The 20,846-nt window shown below is 40.6% G+C and overlaps 1 protein-coding gene across 3 annotated transcripts in view; it reads left to right on the plus strand.

Moving 5' to 3' along the window:
* The window catches only part of lca5 (lebercilin LCA5), a 107,250-nt gene that overhangs the window by 64,557 nt on the left and 21,847 nt on the right, over positions 1-20,846 (plus strand). For all 3 annotated transcript variants that reach the window (XM_043686965.2, XM_087982435.1, XM_043686966.2), the window contains one exon: positions 2,179-2,326. In XM_043686965.2, coding sequence (XP_043542900.1) covers positions 2,179-2,326 — 148 coding nt within the window. The remainder of the gene's footprint in view (positions 1-2,178; positions 2,327-20,846) is intronic.

Raw genomic sequence — 20,846 nt, forward strand, 5'->3', positions numbered from 1 at the left:
ACAATTGTGTCTAACCAGTATCTTGCTATTTTTGTTCATGACTGGCTTAAATAAAGCAGAGGATTTTGGCACTGGCAGAGCGGTAGTTTTTATTACTAGTGCATCCAACAATTGTAATGACTTGGATAAAGAAAAAAGCTTATTTAAATATTTATGTATCTAGGATTTGGAGATTGCTGTCCAGCTTCAGCATGGCAAGAGCTCCAACAGCAATACTGTTGTCAGCAGCTGGACATGATTCAGTGTCCAGTTATTGATATCTGTGGAATTGTGTATCAAAATATATTCAGGCTGGTAGGCACCATTTAAAACTACAAACTTAAAGGATGATAGGCTGCCATATTTGATAATTGTAGGTATCTTAAGAGTTTTAAATGAAATTGTATGCCACTTGGTAGATTTGGATGTTTATTGCCCTTCAGCTGTTTCATCGAAAGTTCCTTCAATAGAGGGTACTGCTGAAATTGTCTTGACTAAAAGCAAAGAGCTCAATCTTAATTTTATGGTTAAGACTGAGATTTGTTAAGTGTTTTGAAGGGATTTCTGCCATGTGGCTTTGCGAGTTCTCTCACTGTATCATACCATACTTTTGCTAGTCCAGCAATATTGTGGGATTTGTTTTAAATTATGCAGGAAAATATGATTATTGTAATGCTTGTTTAAGTGGTCATGTTTTTGATGTTTTCCATCTGTTCATCAGATGAGAAAGTGTTTTGTTAGGATCCAACTATTTTGGTTTCTCATCATGCATTGTTGTCTCTGGAGTCACTGCAGGATTTATATTGTTTTGGAATACAGCTGCATGTCTTTTAATCCTCTTTTAATCATCTGCCTACTGTCCTCTATTTGATCTTCTGCTGAAGTTTCTTACCCCACATCCTCCCCTTCATTGGCCTTCCTTTGTAAGGACCACTAATCTTTGCTTTTACCTCAGCCCCTCTTCTCCTGAAATCTTCTTCCAAGTCTTTGCTTTCTCCAGACCTGACTTTTGATTCTTCCTGATGTTAAATTTATCCACCAGCTTCTGAGTTTCAGCTTATCCAAAACTCCACTATTCATATTTTATCTTGCATCAAATCTCAGTCATTTATCATCAAGTAAAATTCATGCCATTTTTGTTCATCTCCAACAAGCAGGAATCTAACTATATCACCCTTTGACATTCAATGACATTACCATCACCGAATCCCCTGCTATCAACATACTGAAAATTACAATAAATACTGTGGCTACAAGAGCTGGTCAGAGGTTGTGAATCCTGCAATAAATAATTCACCTCCTGACCACCGAAACATTGTCCACCATTCACAAAGGACTAGTCAGGAACACAATGAAAAGCTCTCCAATTACCTGAATGAGAGTGGTTTGAACAAGAGTCAAAGCAACCTGCTGATTGGTACCACATCCACATCCATTCAGACTCTCAGCACTGATGCTCAGTCATAGCAGTGTGTACTATGAGATGCAATGCAGAAATTTACCAAAGTTTCACAGCAATTTCAAATCCCCGAGAACCACCAACTGGAAGAACAAGGATGGCAGATAAATGGGAATACCATCATCAGTATCTCAGGAATGGGCAATGGTGCTAAACCTCAGCATATGACACGACTTCTGACTTAATGAATGAAATAAAGCTGTTGAAGATGTTTGGGCTTAGGACACTACCCTGAGCAACTCCTGCAGTGATGTACAGGGACTGAGTTGATTGACTTCCCAAAATAATCTTTTTTTGTGTTGGGAATTACTCTTAAGCAGCAGAGAGTTCCCACATGATTCCCTTTGACTCCAGTTTTGCTCAGGCTCCTTTAAGCCTTGTTTGATCAAATGATGCCTTGATCTCAAAGACAGTTTCTTTCACCTCCTTCTTCCTATTGGACCAAGATGGTAATGTAGTCAGAGGTTGAGTGAGTCCTGGTGGAACACAAACTTAACATTCATGTGCGATAAGAAAATGGGAGAGCTGCCTGATACTTTATTTTGCTGTTTCATTATTTTACTTTTGGCTCTTCTCGTTGTGTATCAGAAACCAGACATGCAATTCCCATCCCACCCTATCATCAAAGGTGAAATTCAAGTTTTATACAGTCACTCATTGGAGCAGAAAATTAGTACACATTGTTTGGTTCTTCATATATATATATTTAAAAGATTGTGGTATTAACAAATTTCTTACAGATTCAAGAACATGGTGACAGTGAGACCCTGAAATTGACAGAATCTCTGAGACATGGAAAAGATCTACAAGAACGAGATTGTGAAGAAAAGTGTAAGCGAGAACAAGAACAGCACAGGTTGGAGTTAAAAGCTCAAAAGCTGAGAGAAAGTAAGAGTATAAATGTTATTTTAATGTTTTTATATCAAACTGAATGGAGATGGAAATATTTATCATGAGACCAACATTCAGTAAATCATGTTGGATTTCTATTTCTGCTTCTTTATCTATAGTCTTAAAATTTAATTTAGTATTTACAATATAGCTGTATCTTAATGTTGCAATAGATGTCTTCACTCAAATAAGTAAATAATCCAGTCTTTCTGACTTTCCAACAGCTATTTAATCTTTTTTCCTTCTGAAAGTTGTCTAGTAACTTCTGTGAATCCTCCTTTCCAATCATCCTCTGTGTTGATGGTGCAGGTGCTAACTCCCAAAGAGAGAGCCTATGATTTTGGCTAACTATTCTTTAATTCTCAGTGTGATGGTCAACGTAAAGAACATCTTGCATTCCTAGTTTTTAATGCACCATTGTGGCCAATGACCACTTCTGTTCCTACTAATATTCAACCATCGTACAAGTTTTTTTAAAAAATTCATCTCAGCCTGATGCCATTTCTTTAATCTATTCATTCACAGTGACTTCCCTTTCTAGAAATTCCATAATGACGACCAATTCCTCCAAAAGATAATCCAATTTACCTTGATATCCTTTTTATTCCTTAAGATATTTTTGAAAACTAACTATGATCTTTTAATCGATACTTGCTAAAGCTTGTGCAAGGTGCAAATGGACCTCAAAGTGCTGATCTAATCCATATTTGACAATAGACAAAAAAACCAAAGAACTGCAGATGCTTGAAATCTGAAAAAACAGAAATTGCTGGAACAGTAGGGCTGGCAACATTTGTGGAGATAAATCTAAGTTCATGTTTTAGATTCAGTGACCCTTCTTCTGAGAATTTCCAGCAATTTCAGTTTTTGTTCCATAATTGGCAGTGTGGTTTTTAGCATTACTATTTTGCTTATGATAACATGACAAACAAAATCCCTTGATTTTGGCCTTAAACAGCTTCATAAATTACCTTTCATTTCCTTGGAATCTCTGGAGCATTGATTAGTATTTGGATCAGTGCATTTTTTAAATAGATTTCCTTATAGTCTTTTGGCAATACCATTTTCAAGGCTTTCTATACCTTTTGCATTGCTTTATATGTGGTGTCGCTAATGTCTTATCATTTGATTCTATCTATTAAGTAGGATTTTCCAAATGGTTATCATGGTTATCAGTGATCGGTTATCATTTTTTGTCAAGTCCTGTTTACTCTGTTGATAATTCCACTCTGCTCCATTCAGATCACTGGTCCCTGGTGCATATAATCACCTCATTAACTGTGTAACTTCTCAAATAATAGAATCCAAGGCAGAGGAAGCCATGTTCAAACTACAGAGTCTGAACAGACATATCATGTGTCCTGAATACAAACGTGAGACACTAAGGCAGTGGGAAAGAAAGCTTGGTACGAGCAGCAGGAAAGAACCAAAGAATCTTGAATTTTTCAATTTGGGAGGAGGAATCTGAGAGACTCATTTGGTGATATTTATGATAGCAAGCAGTATGAAAAGACAAATGAGTAGATTGAAGTTTTGAGAGTAGAAGTAAGGTCAAAACTGTGAAGGACAAATTTTTATTGGATAATAATTTCTTCATATAAGGATTGATCAATCCATTAAATGATAAAGCAGCAAAAATGAAAATTTGAAATTGTTTAAGAAATATTTAATTAGTGCATTTGGGCATATTTTCTGATGGATAAAGTCATGACCAGCTAACTTTCTCATCTGTGGCTAAGAATTTTCAAAATAGTTGGTGGATGTCTAAATCATCTTCATTTAACTCTTTGAGACAATAAGTGTAGTTCCTTTCAGTCCATGCCACTTGTAACCAACACAGACACCTCTTCCTTGAAATTACTCCACCTATGGTTCTCATTTTGAATGAAGAACCTGTGCTCTACTGCTCTCGTGAAATCCCAAAACATTTCACAGCCAATGATTTACTTTTAAAGCAGATTCATAGTTATCACAGGAACAAATCTGGCAGCCAATTTGTGCTCAGAAGGGTTCCACAACCATTAAATAAATGACAGTTAAGCTACTTTAATGAGTGTTGGTTAAAGGAATGGGTTCTCAACCTGTGTCAATGAAATTATTTTCAGGGATTCTGTAAGGCTGATCAAGAATACATGACACTGTACCTGCACATTGCTACTTTTAATATCAGCATACTAGTTCTGCCTGTTCACGTAATTTATTTTTGCCTTCGTTGTGGCCATTATCTCGTTGGTCTAGCTGCTTGTGGTAAACAAAACTGTATAAGCGATATTTATCTACCTCTGTGATATCCATGTGATAGTGTATAAGAACTAGACCAGCCCTTAAAAGAGAAGGTAAAGCAATTGAGATGGGTCCCATTAGGGCTTAAATGAAGTGGTTTGGTACAAAGCTTAAGTTTGGGACCAGGATCTGGGCATTTGATCCAGAGACAATTGGACTGCGTTCTGAGGAAATGCGTAGTTGGAAATATTCTGGAACTATGGATGGACATCAGGATTCTCATCAGGGTTGGAGGTTAATTATAAGTCTCTGTAAGAAATTCAGGCATGTTTAATTTTTATTTAACTTACTGCTAATGCTTGAGATTCACAATCTATTCATTCAATCATTTTTATAACTTTATTTCCTTCTACATATAGGTATTGATTTTTGAATTTCCATCTGTGAAGTTCCTTTGTGTAAACTTTCACAGGGAAGAGGAGGGAATATTGAAATTTCTCAGATACACAAACAGATACTGTACTGCATTAAAAAGAATTCTCATTTTTAAATGGGGTCTGTGAATGGGGAGCCTTGGAGTCAAAGAAATTTAGAACACTGGGTTACGGAAAGGTTATTGGCTAGGAAAACAACTTGAATTAATATAGTGTCTTCATCGAATAAAGCATTCCAAGCTGCTTCCTAGGGACACAAGTAGATCTCCCTACGCTTGATAAACTAGTGCTATTGGGCTTCGAAACAGGTCCTCTGACAAACTTTTGTCTTGGCACTTCATGTTAGTTTCATTCAAAATTGTTTTAAAACTCGATAAGAAAAGTGCAATGATCTGAATGCAGTCTGTGGATTTTGCATTTCTGGTTGTTTTATTCTTTTTACTTGCTTTATTTGGTGTGCAATTTGCATAATACTCGCATGCGCACAGTCTTGCTCTTCAATTACAAGGATAATGAGTACTATACTGTTTGTGGTCTTTTGCTTAAGTCATTATTGTCACTTGACCAAAATATTCCAGTCTAAAAATAATTTATATGGTTGATGGTTGAAAGTTACTTTCACCTTCCTTGAACTTTGTACTGCTAAATTAAAGAGGAATTTGCTTGTACTTCCATCTCTCTTGTCAGTAGTGGAAGCCCTTTTACTTAAAATAAAAAGAAAAATGTCATTCAGAAGCCAACATGTTTGGTTTATGATGCATAGATGTACCGATATTTCAGTGTGTTTCTTTTCAGAAGTATATGCAATATAAATACTATAAAAATGCATCCAAAAAGTTTTCTTTTGATTAAAAATATCATTGTAAAAAAACTGATGAGAGGAAGAAGCGTGTCACCATCTAAGACCATTGCTATCGTGTTTCTTCAAAAAAACGTTTCCCCCATAGTAAAAATTACATGTATTCATCTCTTACAGGAGGCCGTTACTCTACACCAGCCATTTATCTGAGCTGTCACTTATGCTGCTTTTCTAAATATACAAATAATGATTAAAATAAAATCTGCTTGCACAACCATGTTGCACAATTCACAGCATGCATGTGCAGGTGTTGGTGTTCTGCTTTATAATTTTGCATTTAAAACACTGGGAGTGGCTGACAACCCAGGAAAGTGGCTGGATAGCTGCTGCGATAGAGATCAAGCCGGATACTGGAGGGGGGGATATGCCAGGGTAGGTGCAGCCATTTTCTTTTAGGTGGGATTGGCGATGCCCGGACAAACAATATCTAGATATAAAAATTCTCATTTCTGTCTTCAAATCTTGCCATGGCCTCACCTCTCCTTATCTCTCTAATTTCCCTTGCCTCCACCCAGGATTTTTGCCCTTCGCCAGTTATGACCTTTCAAACATGCCCAATTTTAATCAATCCATCATTGGTAGCCGTGCCTTTAGCTGTCCAGGCACAAGGGTTAATTTCACTGCGTATATCTTCCCTCTCTATCTACCTCCAAAATGCTCCTTAAAATATGTTTCTTTGTTTAAGCCATTGGTCATCTGGCCTAATATCTCCTTATATGGCTGAGTGGTAAATTTCTGTGCCATAATACTCCACTAAAACACCTTGGAGCATTTTATCACATTAAAGGGACAATGTAAATGCATGTTGTTATTGTTGAGAGAGGGGAGGCCTGCATTATAGTTCCAAATTGTCCCAGATCTGAGGCTATGTCTTCTGGTAAGTCTCCTAGCTCTGAGGACAAATCGGAAATTGATAGCTGAATTTATAGTAATAAAACAACAGATTTTTGTGTTGTGTATCTTTTTGTTTCTCCGAGTTGAAAACTAACAGATCAATTATTCTGTTTAGTTTCATCTCTTGAATGCTAAGGGAATTTCGTTTAATGCCTATCTTCCTGATTGCAGTTGTTTTGTTGTCTGACCACATTTTTACTAATGTGCTATGATTTAGCTGTAGTTTTTCCCCTTTGTACCATTCTGTCTGTTGAATGGACTGATTCCTTTTCCCATTTGTCAAAGGCATTGCTACTTTTGAATAGATGTATCTATAGTATGTGAGAAGCAAATGGATCATCCTGACTAAGTTAAATCTGCTTAATTAGGACATTTTGGGAGTACTGACTGGAAATTACCTGAACCTAAGCTCAATGCTAAGTTCTTGACCGAAAACATAGTTTTACAGGCTGCTATATAAGCTGCTTCATTTAAGGGCAGTGAGAATCATGACTGTTTATTCTTGGAGATAGAGCCCATCGTGGATTTTCATTTTGCCTGAGAATGAGTACAGTATGCCATTGACATACAAAGTACGGCATAATCATCAACTCCTGTTAGGCTTTGATTCTGGTTTTCATGGTAATTATTGCTTGATATTCACTTCTAAGGGCTAATCTTAGATCATTAACTTCACCCAGCCAAAATGCTACTAAGAAAACTGTGAATATATCTTTGAAATAATACTAAAAGAATACCATGCCAAGCAGAAAGCATGCAGTTGTCTTGGTCTTGAACCTGTTTGATATACTTTGGTATATGTTTAGCTCTTTACATAAAACAGAATTCCAAGATGGTGGCAGAGTAGGATACTTCAGCCGAAGCTCGACCGTTTCCTTTTCTTTTCTCTGTTTTGTGTTTCTTTTTCTTCTCTCTTCTTCTCATTCTTGGACTCCCTGCCTCAATGTGGCCTTGGATTCCCAGCCTCAGTGTAGATTCGGTGAGGCAGTCTCCTGTCCTGGTGAGGCTGCCTCCCAGCCTGATGTGGTAGTCTCTTGGTCTAGCTTAGCATCCTTTCGATCTGGCGTGGTGGTCTTTCAGCAGCCCATGGTGGCCTTTTGGCCCAGCATGGCCTCAGTGTAGACTTCTGGTCTTGAGGTGATTCCAGAGCGGTGTCCTGGCCTTGAGCCTTGTGGTGAAGCCCAGCATGGTTTGGAGTGGAGGCCTGGCATGGATTGGAGGCTACGTACCAGTGTGGACTGGGTTGGAAGGAATGTTGTCTGAACTTCTTATTTTCTACAATCTGCAATGGTGGAATTTTTATTTTCTGAAGAATCTGTACCTAAGTGGTAACTTGTAAACTTTTCACTGTACTCTTTTGAGTACGTCACAATAAGGCTAATTCAATAAATCTAATTCGATTCAAATCAGTCCTATACACTTGTATATTTCAAACGACATATTGTTCTCCTATAGTGGGCTTTTCATTAATGCGAATTCACTGCAATGCTATTAACGAATTGGGGCCACTGTTTCTACAGTGTAAACTTTAAAATTGTTTGTTGGTTGTAGCATGATTCCGGTCCCATTAATTTAAATGATGCTGCTATTGTGCGATTTTCTTATAGCGCGGGATTGCACGAGAACAGAACTACCGCAGTATAACAGAACTGACTGTACTTCCATTGATATGCCTTTGCTTCTTGAACTTGCAAATGTTCTTTTATCTAACAAATATCTAGATAAGTTTTAGGAGATCATTAGACAAGTAGAAAACTAATGTCTTCGCTTGCTCGTTACTTCATTTGATCATAGCCTGCTTCAGTGGACAGTCGAATAATACACTGTCTGTAACTGTGGTTTCAAAAAGGGCAGGAGATTTACAGTAACTACAGGCTTAAATTCCACTGTAAATTACATTTGAAGTGTTGTTTTCAAATCTTAACTTATCACATTTCTCTATAAGCAGCAAACCTCCCCCATCCATTGCGTAGTAGGCTCAATAGACAGTTTGACAGTCCTTCACCTCTTGCTGTGAATCCAGATTGGTAAGAATAGAACTGAAAGCTTTCAGTTGAGTAAGTAGCCAGGAATATAAAAACAGATTGTAAAAGCTTCCACAAGTGAACTTTAAAAAGAAAAGAGTAGCTAAAGTAAACATTTGTCCCTTAGAGGCAGAGAGAGGAGAGGATATTATGGAAAATGAGGAAATGGTGGAGACTTTGAATAAATAACTTTGTGAAGACAAAGACACAAATTATACATCAGAAATAAAGGGTAACCAAGGGCCAACAGAATAAGAAACGTAAGGTTATTAACATGAGCAGAGAGTAAATTGGAGAAACTGAAGACTAAAACTCTCCAAATTCCTCCATGTGTGCATTCTTTCATTCCTTATCATTCCAGATTGTCATAGCACTTCCCCAGTCTAAACTGTATGAATGAATTGTGGAAACCAAGGGATATTCATTTCTCCACAACAGCCAAAGCTACACGCACAGAGACAAAAGGTTACAGCCTATGCATACATAACCATTTCACATGCTGTCCAGCTTCTGAAGATGCAGTTCAGCTGCCTGGAGGGTTGGAAGGCTTCCTATAAAATATCCCTGTAATAATGTTGCTGTGCTGATGATTTGCTGTGGTCTCCACAACATGGCTCTCCAAAGAAGTGTAAACTTTAAAGAAGCGAGGCACTAGAAGGACACAGTTTATCAAAGGAAGAGGACATGGGAGTGGAGGAGGAAAAGGGGCAATGGGAGAGCGGAACACCAAAATGACCTGGCTGTGCAATGAGTTGGCCTGGCATAGCACTGTGTTTGAGAGTCTTGTCAAGATGTCATCAACCTTTCCTAAATGAAAGAGCCAAACAAAGTTGGAACATAATTTTGATGACAATATTTAATTATTTTTCTATGATTTACTTTTTTTGCACAATTCCATAAAGCATTTCAGCTAAAAGCCCAAAGCCTTAGTTATTATTGAAGAGTGAACTACTCCTATTACACAGTGGTGGTAAACTATGGACCATCAATTTTCAATTTCCATCACCTGATTTTAAGATTGGGACCATGTGGGCTGAAAATCCTTGTAAAAACAAAAGACATTGACTTAAAATAGTCGTTATCACCTGACAACAAGTTGAGCCAAGCTTCAGGAAACCAATATGGAATTAAAAAATCATAACTGAAATTAATCCTTTATCAAAAGAAACCAAAACAATCCGGCGTGAAACTGACATCTATTTTTAGTTTACTTCTGTTTGATAAATTTCACGTGTTGGCATTAAAAGTTTTGGCTAGAGTTATATAGTTTGAAAATAAGACACAAGCAAGCTTTTGGTGCTCTCTCTCTCCCCCTCTGCCACACTTCTGTCACACACACCTGCTGTATGCTCCCTATCACGAGTGTATTCTCTCTCTCGCTCTCTTAGTGTGCTCTCTCTCTCTCTATACTGGTGTGCGCTGTCTCTGGCACACTGTCTTCCCCCACCCTCCCCCTCTGTCTCTCTTTAGCATTCACTTTATCTCTAGTACACTTTCTGATCCTCGGTGTCTCTATTTCTGATTCACTCTCTTCCTGAACACCTCAAGGACACTCTGGGAGGACTTAAAAATGCATCTTTTTATCTTTTGTGCTGGACACATCCCTTTTTAACTTTTGTACTATGTGTAATGGATAATTGATGTCAAGTCTTTGTTTTTCTCCGGATCAGTCCTCAATAAAATTCTTGTTCCTTTCACTTAAGGAAGCCACATAATTGGCTCATTAATGTTTTGTGTGAACTAGTTAACTACATTTTAATTGGGGTGAAGTATAGCTGCATTTTAATAAAGAGCAGTTAATCTTTGTTGCAGCTAACTATGGAGGTTAAAAATAGGAGGGTTAATTTCCTTGTCTACTTGGCTGTAATAACAGCCATATAAAGTTAAATCATAAACTAAACATGCTTAAATGACAATGCAGAGAAGGCTACAGGTATAGTCAAAAGACATTCTTAAATTCTGATTATTCCTTGGTAACTATTTTTTGGCAACATAGATTTCTTTACTTTGGTATTTCTTCTGACTTGTCTTGAGGAATGCAAGATGAAAAAACTTTGACAAAATACATATTTTCATGGCAATAGTAGATTCTATATTACTAAACAAGTAAATGTATTTTCATACATTTTGTTATTGCAAATTCAGTTTTGAGAAGGTAATTTATATGGTTAAAAACACTGTTCAGAATTTGGGTATTTACACCTCATTTATCTTTCTCTTCACCTTAATCACAAATTCCCAATTTTATGATGTCACAAAACCATGGTTATAGATTGAGATTTATTGCAATTTCTTGGGACCACCTAGTTTGGGTTACAATGTGTCTTGTCATTTATTTACCTAACTCGCTGATTGGGATAAAACCTGCAGTTGCACTCAATTTGCTACATTTTATAGTGTCTCTTAAAGGGATTATCCATCTTGAAGTTAAACATTAATGTTGCAAATCTAAAATCAAAATACAAGTGTACTTTTTATCAAAATTACTACAAGTATAGATTTTCCTGCTTGACTGCAAATCCCTGTCACTTCTACCCTATGCAAGCATGGATTAGATTACATTACAGTGTGGAAACAGGCCCTTCGGCCCAACAAGTCCACACCGACCCGCCGAAGCGAAACCCACCCATACCCCTACATTTACCCCTTACCTAACACTACGGGCAATTTAGCATGGCCAATTCACCTGCCCCTGCACATCTTTGGACTGTGGGAGGAAACCGGAGCACCCGGAGGAAATCCACGCAGACACGGGGAGAACGTGCAAACTCCACACAGTCAGTCGCCTGAGGCGGGAATTGAACCCGGGTCTCAGGCGCTGTGAGGCAGCAGTGCTAACCACTGTGCCACCGTGCCGCCCACATGGAGTGTTACAGCAGAAAATTTCAACCCTATTCTGATTTTAGTTCTTCTGGTACCTCACAACAAATAATCAGTGTCTGATATGTCAAATGCGACCAAACCTCTTATTTGTTTTTGACAAGAAGATGCTACTAAATTGTTTGAAGCTAAAATTTGATCTGAATTCTATAATGTGTTTTGTGGACTATTGGAAATTCTGTAAAAATTGAAAATCTAGCTACTTTGTGAAGGGTTTTTTAAAAAATCAAATATGACTGCGTGTTACAGGGACATATTCTATAAAGTAACTATAAAGTGGATTTCATGTTGCAATTAGGAGTAAAACAAGACTATTCCTTTAAAATTTCACCATTGTGCATTTCTAATATTTGTTTGAGAAGAAACAGTACTTTTATGAAAATATAGTAACTGCTCAAATTATAACTTGGAAAAGGTTGGACACATTAGGTTACAAAATATATTGAAGATGGAAATCAAAGAATAATTCAGCAATAATAGTGAAATAACTCCAAGAAGGCCAGTATCCTGTCACCAAATCACCCTTTATTTGCACAGGCATCGTACATAACATTGATCCAACTGGCTAAGAGCTGGCTCCTAGTGTGAACAGAACTCCTGACACTCCTGTTTATATCTGTCAGCTAGCACTACCTGATAGGGGCGGTTAACTTGGTCCAGTCAGGGAACTCCGATTCCTGTGATATCTACCTGGCTGACCTCATTCCAATCAGTGCATCCCTCCCCATTTAAGTTCTGGGACATAGGCCTATTCTTTTTCCTGTAGCTTCTCTTGGGGCGTTTTCGCACCTGGTCCGGTTCCCGTGACTCTGCCTCAGATACTTGCAGCATATACCAGACTGTAGTCCACCTCTTGCACCCAAAATTCATCTTCTACAGGTAATGACATTGAGGCTGTGATGTCTGCCATGTCCATATTGTCCTTAGAGATTTCTTTGACACAGGTGAAGGGGAAGATCCCACGGGTGCTGACAGCCTTGCCAGATGTTCTGAGGGGCTGGATATGTTTTGCTACTGTCCCAATTGCGAGGTTGCAATTTTCATGTGGTTCACTGCCTGTTCAGGACCACCTCTCATACCTGAAATTTGTATATTACAGGACCTGACTTCATGTCAACCATGCCTCTTATGTATTGTTACGATATGGCAGTGAACTCCTCTGATAATTAAACCAAACACTCAGAAAAGCTCACTTCGTCTCATAATCTGTTAAACACAAGTGACAGAGAACTAGCAAATTCCACTATTTGAAGAAAATAACATCAGTTTATTTTTTAACTCTAAAAGTGAACATTAAACAGCAACTATTTACAACTCTAAGCCTATCTTTCTCCTAACTACTTATTATCTGCCTCCAACTCGATAACAATATGCTGTTCCAATAAGATACTTATTAAAATTACATCAACTTAATTTCAAAACCACACAGTGGCTGTCGTGTTTGGTATCTTTCTTCTTCTGGCTGAAGATCTCCCTGGGTTGTCTTCTTTCTTACTGTGAATATGTTTTATGTGATAAGGTATCTTTGATAGAGAGTGTTTCCTAATTTCTTGGCCAAATCTCGATGACAGTTGCTCTGTCTCCAATTTTCAACATGTTCGCATTTTTATATCCCCAACATTAGATCATCTCATTGATTCGATGTTGGCAAAACAATAAATTCAAACTCAATTGGGTTTTATCATCCTGGGGCATAACTTAAACTGGTTAAATTCGAATTGTTGTCAAAACAACAACCAAAACTCAGGTATCCATTTCACAGCCTTCAATTTTCCAGTACACTCTGAGACTGCCATCTAGTCATATACATAGGTGCTTGTAATCTTAGTTGCAAACAGCATTGACTCTCTGTTAAAGGTACAGTCCATGCCTTCAACTTCATAACACCAATTAGAGCCATTCCCATGGTTTCAACACTAAACTTCATTCCTCCTGCCCCCATCCTCCCAGGACCAGGAAGATCAGGTTTAACTTGGTGTAGAACTTTCTCCCCATGAGCAACTCTGCTGGAGATGTCCCTGTACCTGCATGAGGGGTGGTCCTATAATCAAACAAAGATTGTGACAGTTTGATTAGATTAGATTAGATTACAGTGTGGAAACAGGCCCTTCGGCCCAACAAGTCCACACCGACCCGCCGAAGCGAAACCCACCCATACCCCTACATTTACCCCTTACCTAACACTACGGGCAATTTAGCATGGCCAATTCACCAGACCTGCACACCTTTGTGACTGTGGGAGGAAACCGGAGCACCCGGAGGAAACCCACGCAGACAAGGGGAGAACGTGCAAACTCCACACAGTCAGTCGACTGAGGCGGGAATTGAACCCGGGTCTCTGGCGCTGTGAGGCAGCAGTGCTCACCACTGTGCCACCGTGCTGTCCACTCATGCCACCGTGCCGCTCACTGTGGTGGTGTAGCAGTGCCCAGAATGACAAGGACAAAATTACTGCCAGGAGCTCCCCCATATCATATGTGGGCGGCACGGTGGCACAGTGGTTAGCACTGCTGCCTCACAGCGCCAGAGACCCGGGTTCAATTCCCGCCTCAGGCGACTGACTGTGGGGAGTTTGCACGTTCTCCCCGTGTCTGCGTGGGTTTCCTCCGGGTGCTCCGGTTTCCTCCCACAATCCAAAGATGTGCAGGTCAGGTGAATTGGCCTTGCTAAATTGCCCGTAGTGTTAGGTAAGGGGCAGGGCGGCACGGTGGCACAGTGGTTAGCACTGCTGCCTCACAGCGCCAGAGACCAGGGTTCAATTCCCGCCTCAGGTGACTGACTGTGTGGAGTTTGCACATTCTCCCCGTGTCTGCGTGGGTTTCCTCCGGGTGCTCCGGTTTCCTCCCACAGTCCAAAGATGTGCAGGTTAGGTGAATTGGCCAGGCTAAATTGCCCATAGTGTTTGGTAAGGGGTAAATGTAGGGGTATGGGTGGGTTGCGCTTCGGCGGGTCGGTGTGGACTTGTTGGGCCGAAGGGCCTGTTTCCACACTGTAATGTAATCTAATATCAGGTATCGGGTGAAGCTGTAGCTGTTTCTTTAAGCCTGCCTTCAAGGTTTGGACTGCTCTTTCTGCCAGATAATTGTGACAATGAATGTCATAGAGCTGTCTTTGCGTGCTGAATGCCATTTGACTTCAGGAAATTCAGATTCCCTGCCGAAAATTGATGGCCCTTTGTTTGTGACCAACACTTCAAGGAGTCTATATTACAAGATACTCTCAACTTTTCAGTCATTGTCCCTGTGTTTGATGAATGAACTCCTAGTATGTCATCCACTTTGAATGGGTGGCCACAATGACTAACATAGCCCATGAAAGGACTGGCATTGTTAATATGTAACTGAGTCCAGGGTTTACTTGGCAATTCCCATGAATGTGGGGGAGCTCCTGGCAGTAATTTTGTCCTTGTCATTCTGGGCACTGCTACACCACCACAGTTTTGTTTGCATCTACTCCTGGTCACTAGACATAACTTCTCGCCAACATCTTCACTTTGGAAATCCCTGGATATCCCTGCAGGAATTCAGCCAGTATCTGCTGGCAACTTTTGCTCAGAAGTCATTCTTGCTCCCCATGACAGTATGCCATCCTCTATGGTGATCTGGTCTCGTTGGGGTCCAGAAAGGCTTCAATTCTGTTTGGAATGGCCCTTTTTGTTTCTCCCTCACCAGCTGTTTTGGTTTTGCCAGTCTGATACTATCAGCACTGACTCGAAGGGTGTCCAGAAAGTTTAAAACCAGAACAGACTCTTCTAGTGGCACACCTCTGGTGGCGTATCTGCCAGTGGGAGGCGGCTCATGGCATTCACATGTGCCGCTTGGTCTCCCAGATGGTGTTCCAACTTGTAATTGTATGCACTCAGAAATGAGAGCCCACCGCTGAATTTGACCTAAAGCTATGGCGGCACAGCCCTGTCCTCTTTGAGTAGCTATATCAGGGGGTTTTGATCCGTTCTATTACAATTCCATAAAGGTATTGGTGGTCCTTTCTCACACCAAAGGTGACTGTCAAACCTTCCTTTTCTTTCTTGGGATATCTTGGTTCAGCATCAGCCAAGTCTGGGAAGCATATGTTATTGGGCGTTCCTCACTGTTGGGCTACTGGTGAACCAACACTACCTTCTACTATGGGGAGGCATTGCATGTTAGCATCTCATCTTGCTTGGGATCATAATTTACCAACGCCTTAGACAACGATACCTGCTTCTTCTCTTCCCTAAAGGCCCCGTCTTGGCTCTGAAAGCATTTCCAAAGCTAACCCTTTTTCAATATCATGCCAGGACAGAGGCCAGGTTATATATGAATTTTCTATAATAATTTATCAAGGAAAGACCTAAGCTCCGGTACAGACGTTGGAGATGGGCACCTTTAACACCCCTCCCCCCTCTGTAGGTCATTTGGGGTGCCTAGAACACACACTTTTTCCCTACTAAGGCACACCTTGGAGAAATGTTTAAGAACAATGTTCAAGTTCTCTTGATGCTCTTTATTGGTCTTCCCCGTTAGTAGCACATCATCCACGTAAATGGCGATCTGGATAGACCTTGTAAAATGTTCTCCATCGTCTGCTGAAAAGTTAGCACAAGCTGATGATACCCCAAATGGCAGTCTTATAAATTGGTACAAATACCTTGCGGGTATTAATTGTAGCACAGTTCTGACAATTCCTCACCTAATTGCAAATGTAGTTATGCAAGGCTCATGTCGAAGTTTGTGAAGGACTGCTCCCCCCCAAACCCCGAGCCAGTTTTGCATTTCAGTCCTCTGGGCAAAGGACTGTGTATCCAACTGTGAAACGTGGTTTACCATGTGTTTGAAATCCCTACAAAGGCAAACCGACCTGTCAGGCTTCACAATCGGTGTGGTTGATGGTTTGATGATTCCTTCCCTTTCCAGTCTTCTGATTTCATAGTTTCATATTAGAAGCAGAGCCTGTTCCGCCATTCATTAAGATCATGACTGATCTATCCATCATCCCCATAACCCTTAATTGCCCTATCATGCAAAACCCATCCAACTGTGTTTTGAATATATTCAATGAAGCTGCCTCTGCTGCTTCCTTGGGCAGAGAATTCCATAGATTCACTACTCTGGAAAAAGCAGTTTCTCCTCAAATCTACTTCCCCTAATCTTGAGGCCATGCCCCCTAGTCCTAGTCTCACCCACCGGCAGAAGCCACTCGCCTGCTTCTATCTTATCGATCCCTTTCATAATTTTATATGTTTCTATAAGATCCCCTCTCATTCTTCTAAATTCTAGCGAGTACAATCCCAAGCTGCTCAACCTCTCCTCATAGGGTAACCCCCTCATCTCTGGAATCCAGCTTGTGAACCGCCTCCAAAGCCAGAGTATCCTTCCTCAAGTAAGAAGGCCAGAACTGCACACAATACTCCAGATGCAGCCTCACCAACACCTTGTACAATTGCGGCAGAACCTCACTGCGCTTAAATTTAACAATGAAAGCCAATATTCTGTTTGCCTTCCTGATTACCTTTTGCACCTGCAAGTCAACTTTTAGCAATTCATGTACGAGCACTCCAAAGTCCCTCTGCGCAACAGCATGCTTCAATTTCTCACTATTTAAATAATACTCTGACCAAATATTTTTACTTCAAAAGTGGATAACCTCACATTTACCAACATTGTACTGCAGCTGCCAGACCCTTGCCCTCTCACTTAACCCATGTAAATCTCTCTGCACACCCTTCACATCTTCTGCAAAGTTTGCTTTTCCACTCAATTTAGTGTCATCAGCAAACTTCGATACCTTACACTTGGTCTCCTCTTCCAAACCATTTATATATATCATGAATAGTTGTGGCCCAACACTGACCCCTGTGACACCCTGCTCACTACAGATCTCCAACTGGAGCAACACTCATTTATCCCAACTCTCTGCTTTCAATTGGTTAACCAGTCCTCTATCCAGGCAGAAGTGAGGACTGCAGATGCTGGAAACCAGAGTTTAGATCAGAGTGGTGCCGGAAAAGCACAGCAGGTCAGGCAGCATCCAAGGAGCAGGAAAATCGACGTTTCAGGCAAAAGCCTTTCATCAGGAATAGAGGAAGGGAGCCTCAAGGGTGGAGAGATAAATGGAGAGGCGGGGGGGGTGGTGGGGCTGGGGAGAAAGTAGCAAAGAGTACAATAGGTGAATGGGGGTGGGGATGGAGGTGATAGGTCAGAGGGGAGGGTGAAGTGGATAGGTGGGAAGGGAGATTGGCAGGTAGGCCAGGTTGGAACTGGGGTAAGGTGGGGGGAGGGGAAATGAGAAAACTGGTGAAGTCCACATTGATGCCCTGGGGTTGAAGTGTTCCGAGGCGGAAGATGAGGCGTTCTTTCTCCAGGCCTCGAGTGTTGAGGGAGTAGCAGTGGAGGAAGTCCAAGACCTGCATGTCCTCGGCAGAGTGGGAGGGGGAGTTGAAATGTTCAGCCACGGAGCTGTGGGGTTGATTGGTGCGGGTGTCCCGGAGATGTTCCCTGAAGTGCTCTGCGAGGAGTTGTCCAGTCTCCCCAATGTAGAAGAGACTGCATCGGGAGCAATGGAATCCCATTCCTCTATCCATGCTAGTGCATTCCCCGCTACTCCATGCATTCTTACAGATGAGTCTTTTATTCGGCACCTTATCGAATGCCTTCTGGAAGACTAAGTATACAACTTCTGTCTGTTCCCCTCCATCCACTGCACTTGTTACATCCTCAAAGAACTCTAGCAAGTTTGTCAAACACAACCTTCCCTTCCTGAATCCATGCTGCCTCTACTTTAGCACATAAGGCAAATGACATTGGGTGGGCCTTGCAGAGTTATAGAATTGCTTCTTAGTCACCATTTAAGGTGGCCTTGGCCCCTTTGGTAATTCCTAGACAGTCATGAAAAATGTCTAGGTATTTAATTAGGACTTCACTCAAACAGCCATGTTCTAATTGAAAAATGACAAGCCAATCAAGGTGAATTTTTCTCAACCAATTTCGACCCATTAAGTTTGGGCGTGAGTTTTTTACTGCTATCAATGGTAACTGAACCAGCTGCTTCTCATAAGAGACCAGAACTGAAGTTGTACCTTACGGGTTCCAGGTAGAGGCTGTCAGCCTGGCCAAAGTCAGGATTGAAGTCCAGAGCAAATTTTGGTAAAGACTGGTTCCGCAGTCACTCATATATAGTAGTGCTAGTATTGACCTCCTTTAGAACTGACCGATTGTCTAACCAGATGTGTATTTTGATTGGTTCTGACTTGGATGTTGCTAAGCAATTTAACTGTTCCAAACCAGTTATAGGTGAACTTTGCAGGATGTGTACTCTCCTGTATACCAGCCTATGAGTTCTCTTACTCAACTCAGGCATAATGGAAGTCTTTTGCTGTCTCAAGTACCAGCAGCAACTACAATGGCCTATCAGTCCAGATCCTTGAGAAAATTTTAACCGTTTGGCCAAAGCTTGGCTTTGTTTTGGGGTTTTTGCTGTGGGCTGACCGAGAGTCCCTCTGTTCAGAATATGTCCTTAGTGATGCTATGCAATTGTCTTCACTCAAATGGTGTTCCCAAGCTCAGTCAGCCTGGTCAGGGTGTCCACTTCCATCAGCATACCCTGTAATTGATATGCTCTATTTGTTACATTTTCTAATGCCAAAGCCAATTGTGGTGCCTGTTTGAAGTCCAGTTGGGCTTCAGCGCTTAGGCATTTTTGCATGATCATATCATTAATCCATCTTAACAAACAGTCTCTCAGTATCTCACTTTGGGTTAAACTAAAATCACATGCCTCTGCCAGTCGTCTTAGCCACATCAAAAATCCTGATATGGATTCTTGTAGTTTTTGAATGGCTGAGTAAAGTCGATAGCATCTCTGAGTTAGAGGAGGCTTTAGGTTGTAATAATACTTAGCTAATTCCGTTAATTCTTGAAAGGTTTAAATATCTGTGCCTTAGAACGTTAGGCTTCTAATAACTGAAAAAGCTATGGGTCTACAAGCTGTCATGAGAATTACTCATTGCTTTTCATCTGTCCCAATGTCATTTGTCCAGAAATAAAATGCATTCTTTCCACATACTGTGCCCAATCTCTGAAGGCAGGATCGAACAAGTCAAGACTCCCAAATAGCACAAGATACCAGAAATGCTTACCAGAACTCAAAGATGATTGTTGCAAGCAAATCTCTTCAAGAGCACGTTTTTCTCCCATCGCGCTGAAATAACCCCATGAAGGCTGGTGACCTGTCACCACATCACCATTTATTTACATGTGCTTAGTAAATAACACTGACCCAGTGAGCTCAGAGCTGGCTCCTAGAGTGAGCAGAACCCCTGACCTTCTTGTTTATATCTGTCAGCCAGGGTTCCTTGATTGGACCAGGTTAACAGCATTAATCAGGGAACTTGTATTCTGTGATATCTACCTAGCTGACCTCGTTCCAATCACTCCAAATACACAGTTGCAATGAAATTATCCAGAAATTTTGTGAAGTCTACATAATACTCTTGCAGATTTACACTATATGGAAGCACAGATCACACATGGAAAATTTCTTGTTTTGTGGCCTTTCAATTATCAAAGGATCGGTGTGGTAGTGGGTGGTGTTACTTCACATAGCAAATGTAATGGATCACTGAACTGGATTATGCAATCCAAGCTCAGGTGCTCAGGTGAAGTCACATTTTTATTTGAACCATTGACCCAGATTTTGGCCATGATAGACAGTGTCTCCATCTTGTCAAAAATGATGTAAGAGGTCAGGAATCCCTAAATTCTACCCCTGAATGCCATGTCTCATTTCTGGGGGCTCAGGTTTGGGGGTAGTTTGTATGGTTCCCTGAGATAGCTAACCATTTAAATGATCAGCTGCCTCTGATGGATTTTGGAGATTTTCAGATTTTGGACCCTCTACTATGTGGAACCCAAAGTGTGGAGATTAGACCAGTAAAAACATGTCTGTGGTCATTTCATTTATTTTGAGTAACTAAAGTAGCTTTTTGGAGAAGTAAGATAAACCTTTGGAATGATTCCCATTAAACATTTCAGGGGCTTAAGACGTTCTTCAGGATTATGAAAAGTGGCTATGCTTGTACGTATAAAAGGGAATAAACTTTTTTTTTTGTTTTCCTTTGTTCATGAGACAAGCATGTCATTGGGTTAGGCAAGCATTTATTGCCCACCCCTAGTTGCATTGAAGAAGATGGCTTGAACATAGAGACAGAGGCTGGTGGTAGAGGG

The sequence above is a fragment of the Chiloscyllium plagiosum genome, unplaced genomic scaffold (genome assembly GCF_037043375.1).
Source record: "Chiloscyllium plagiosum isolate Xiang-an unplaced genomic scaffold, Cpla_swu_hap1 HiC_scaffold_3, whole genome shotgun sequence".
NCBI classification, from domain to species: Eukaryota; Metazoa; Chordata; class Chondrichthyes; order Orectolobiformes; family Hemiscylliidae; genus Chiloscyllium; species Chiloscyllium plagiosum.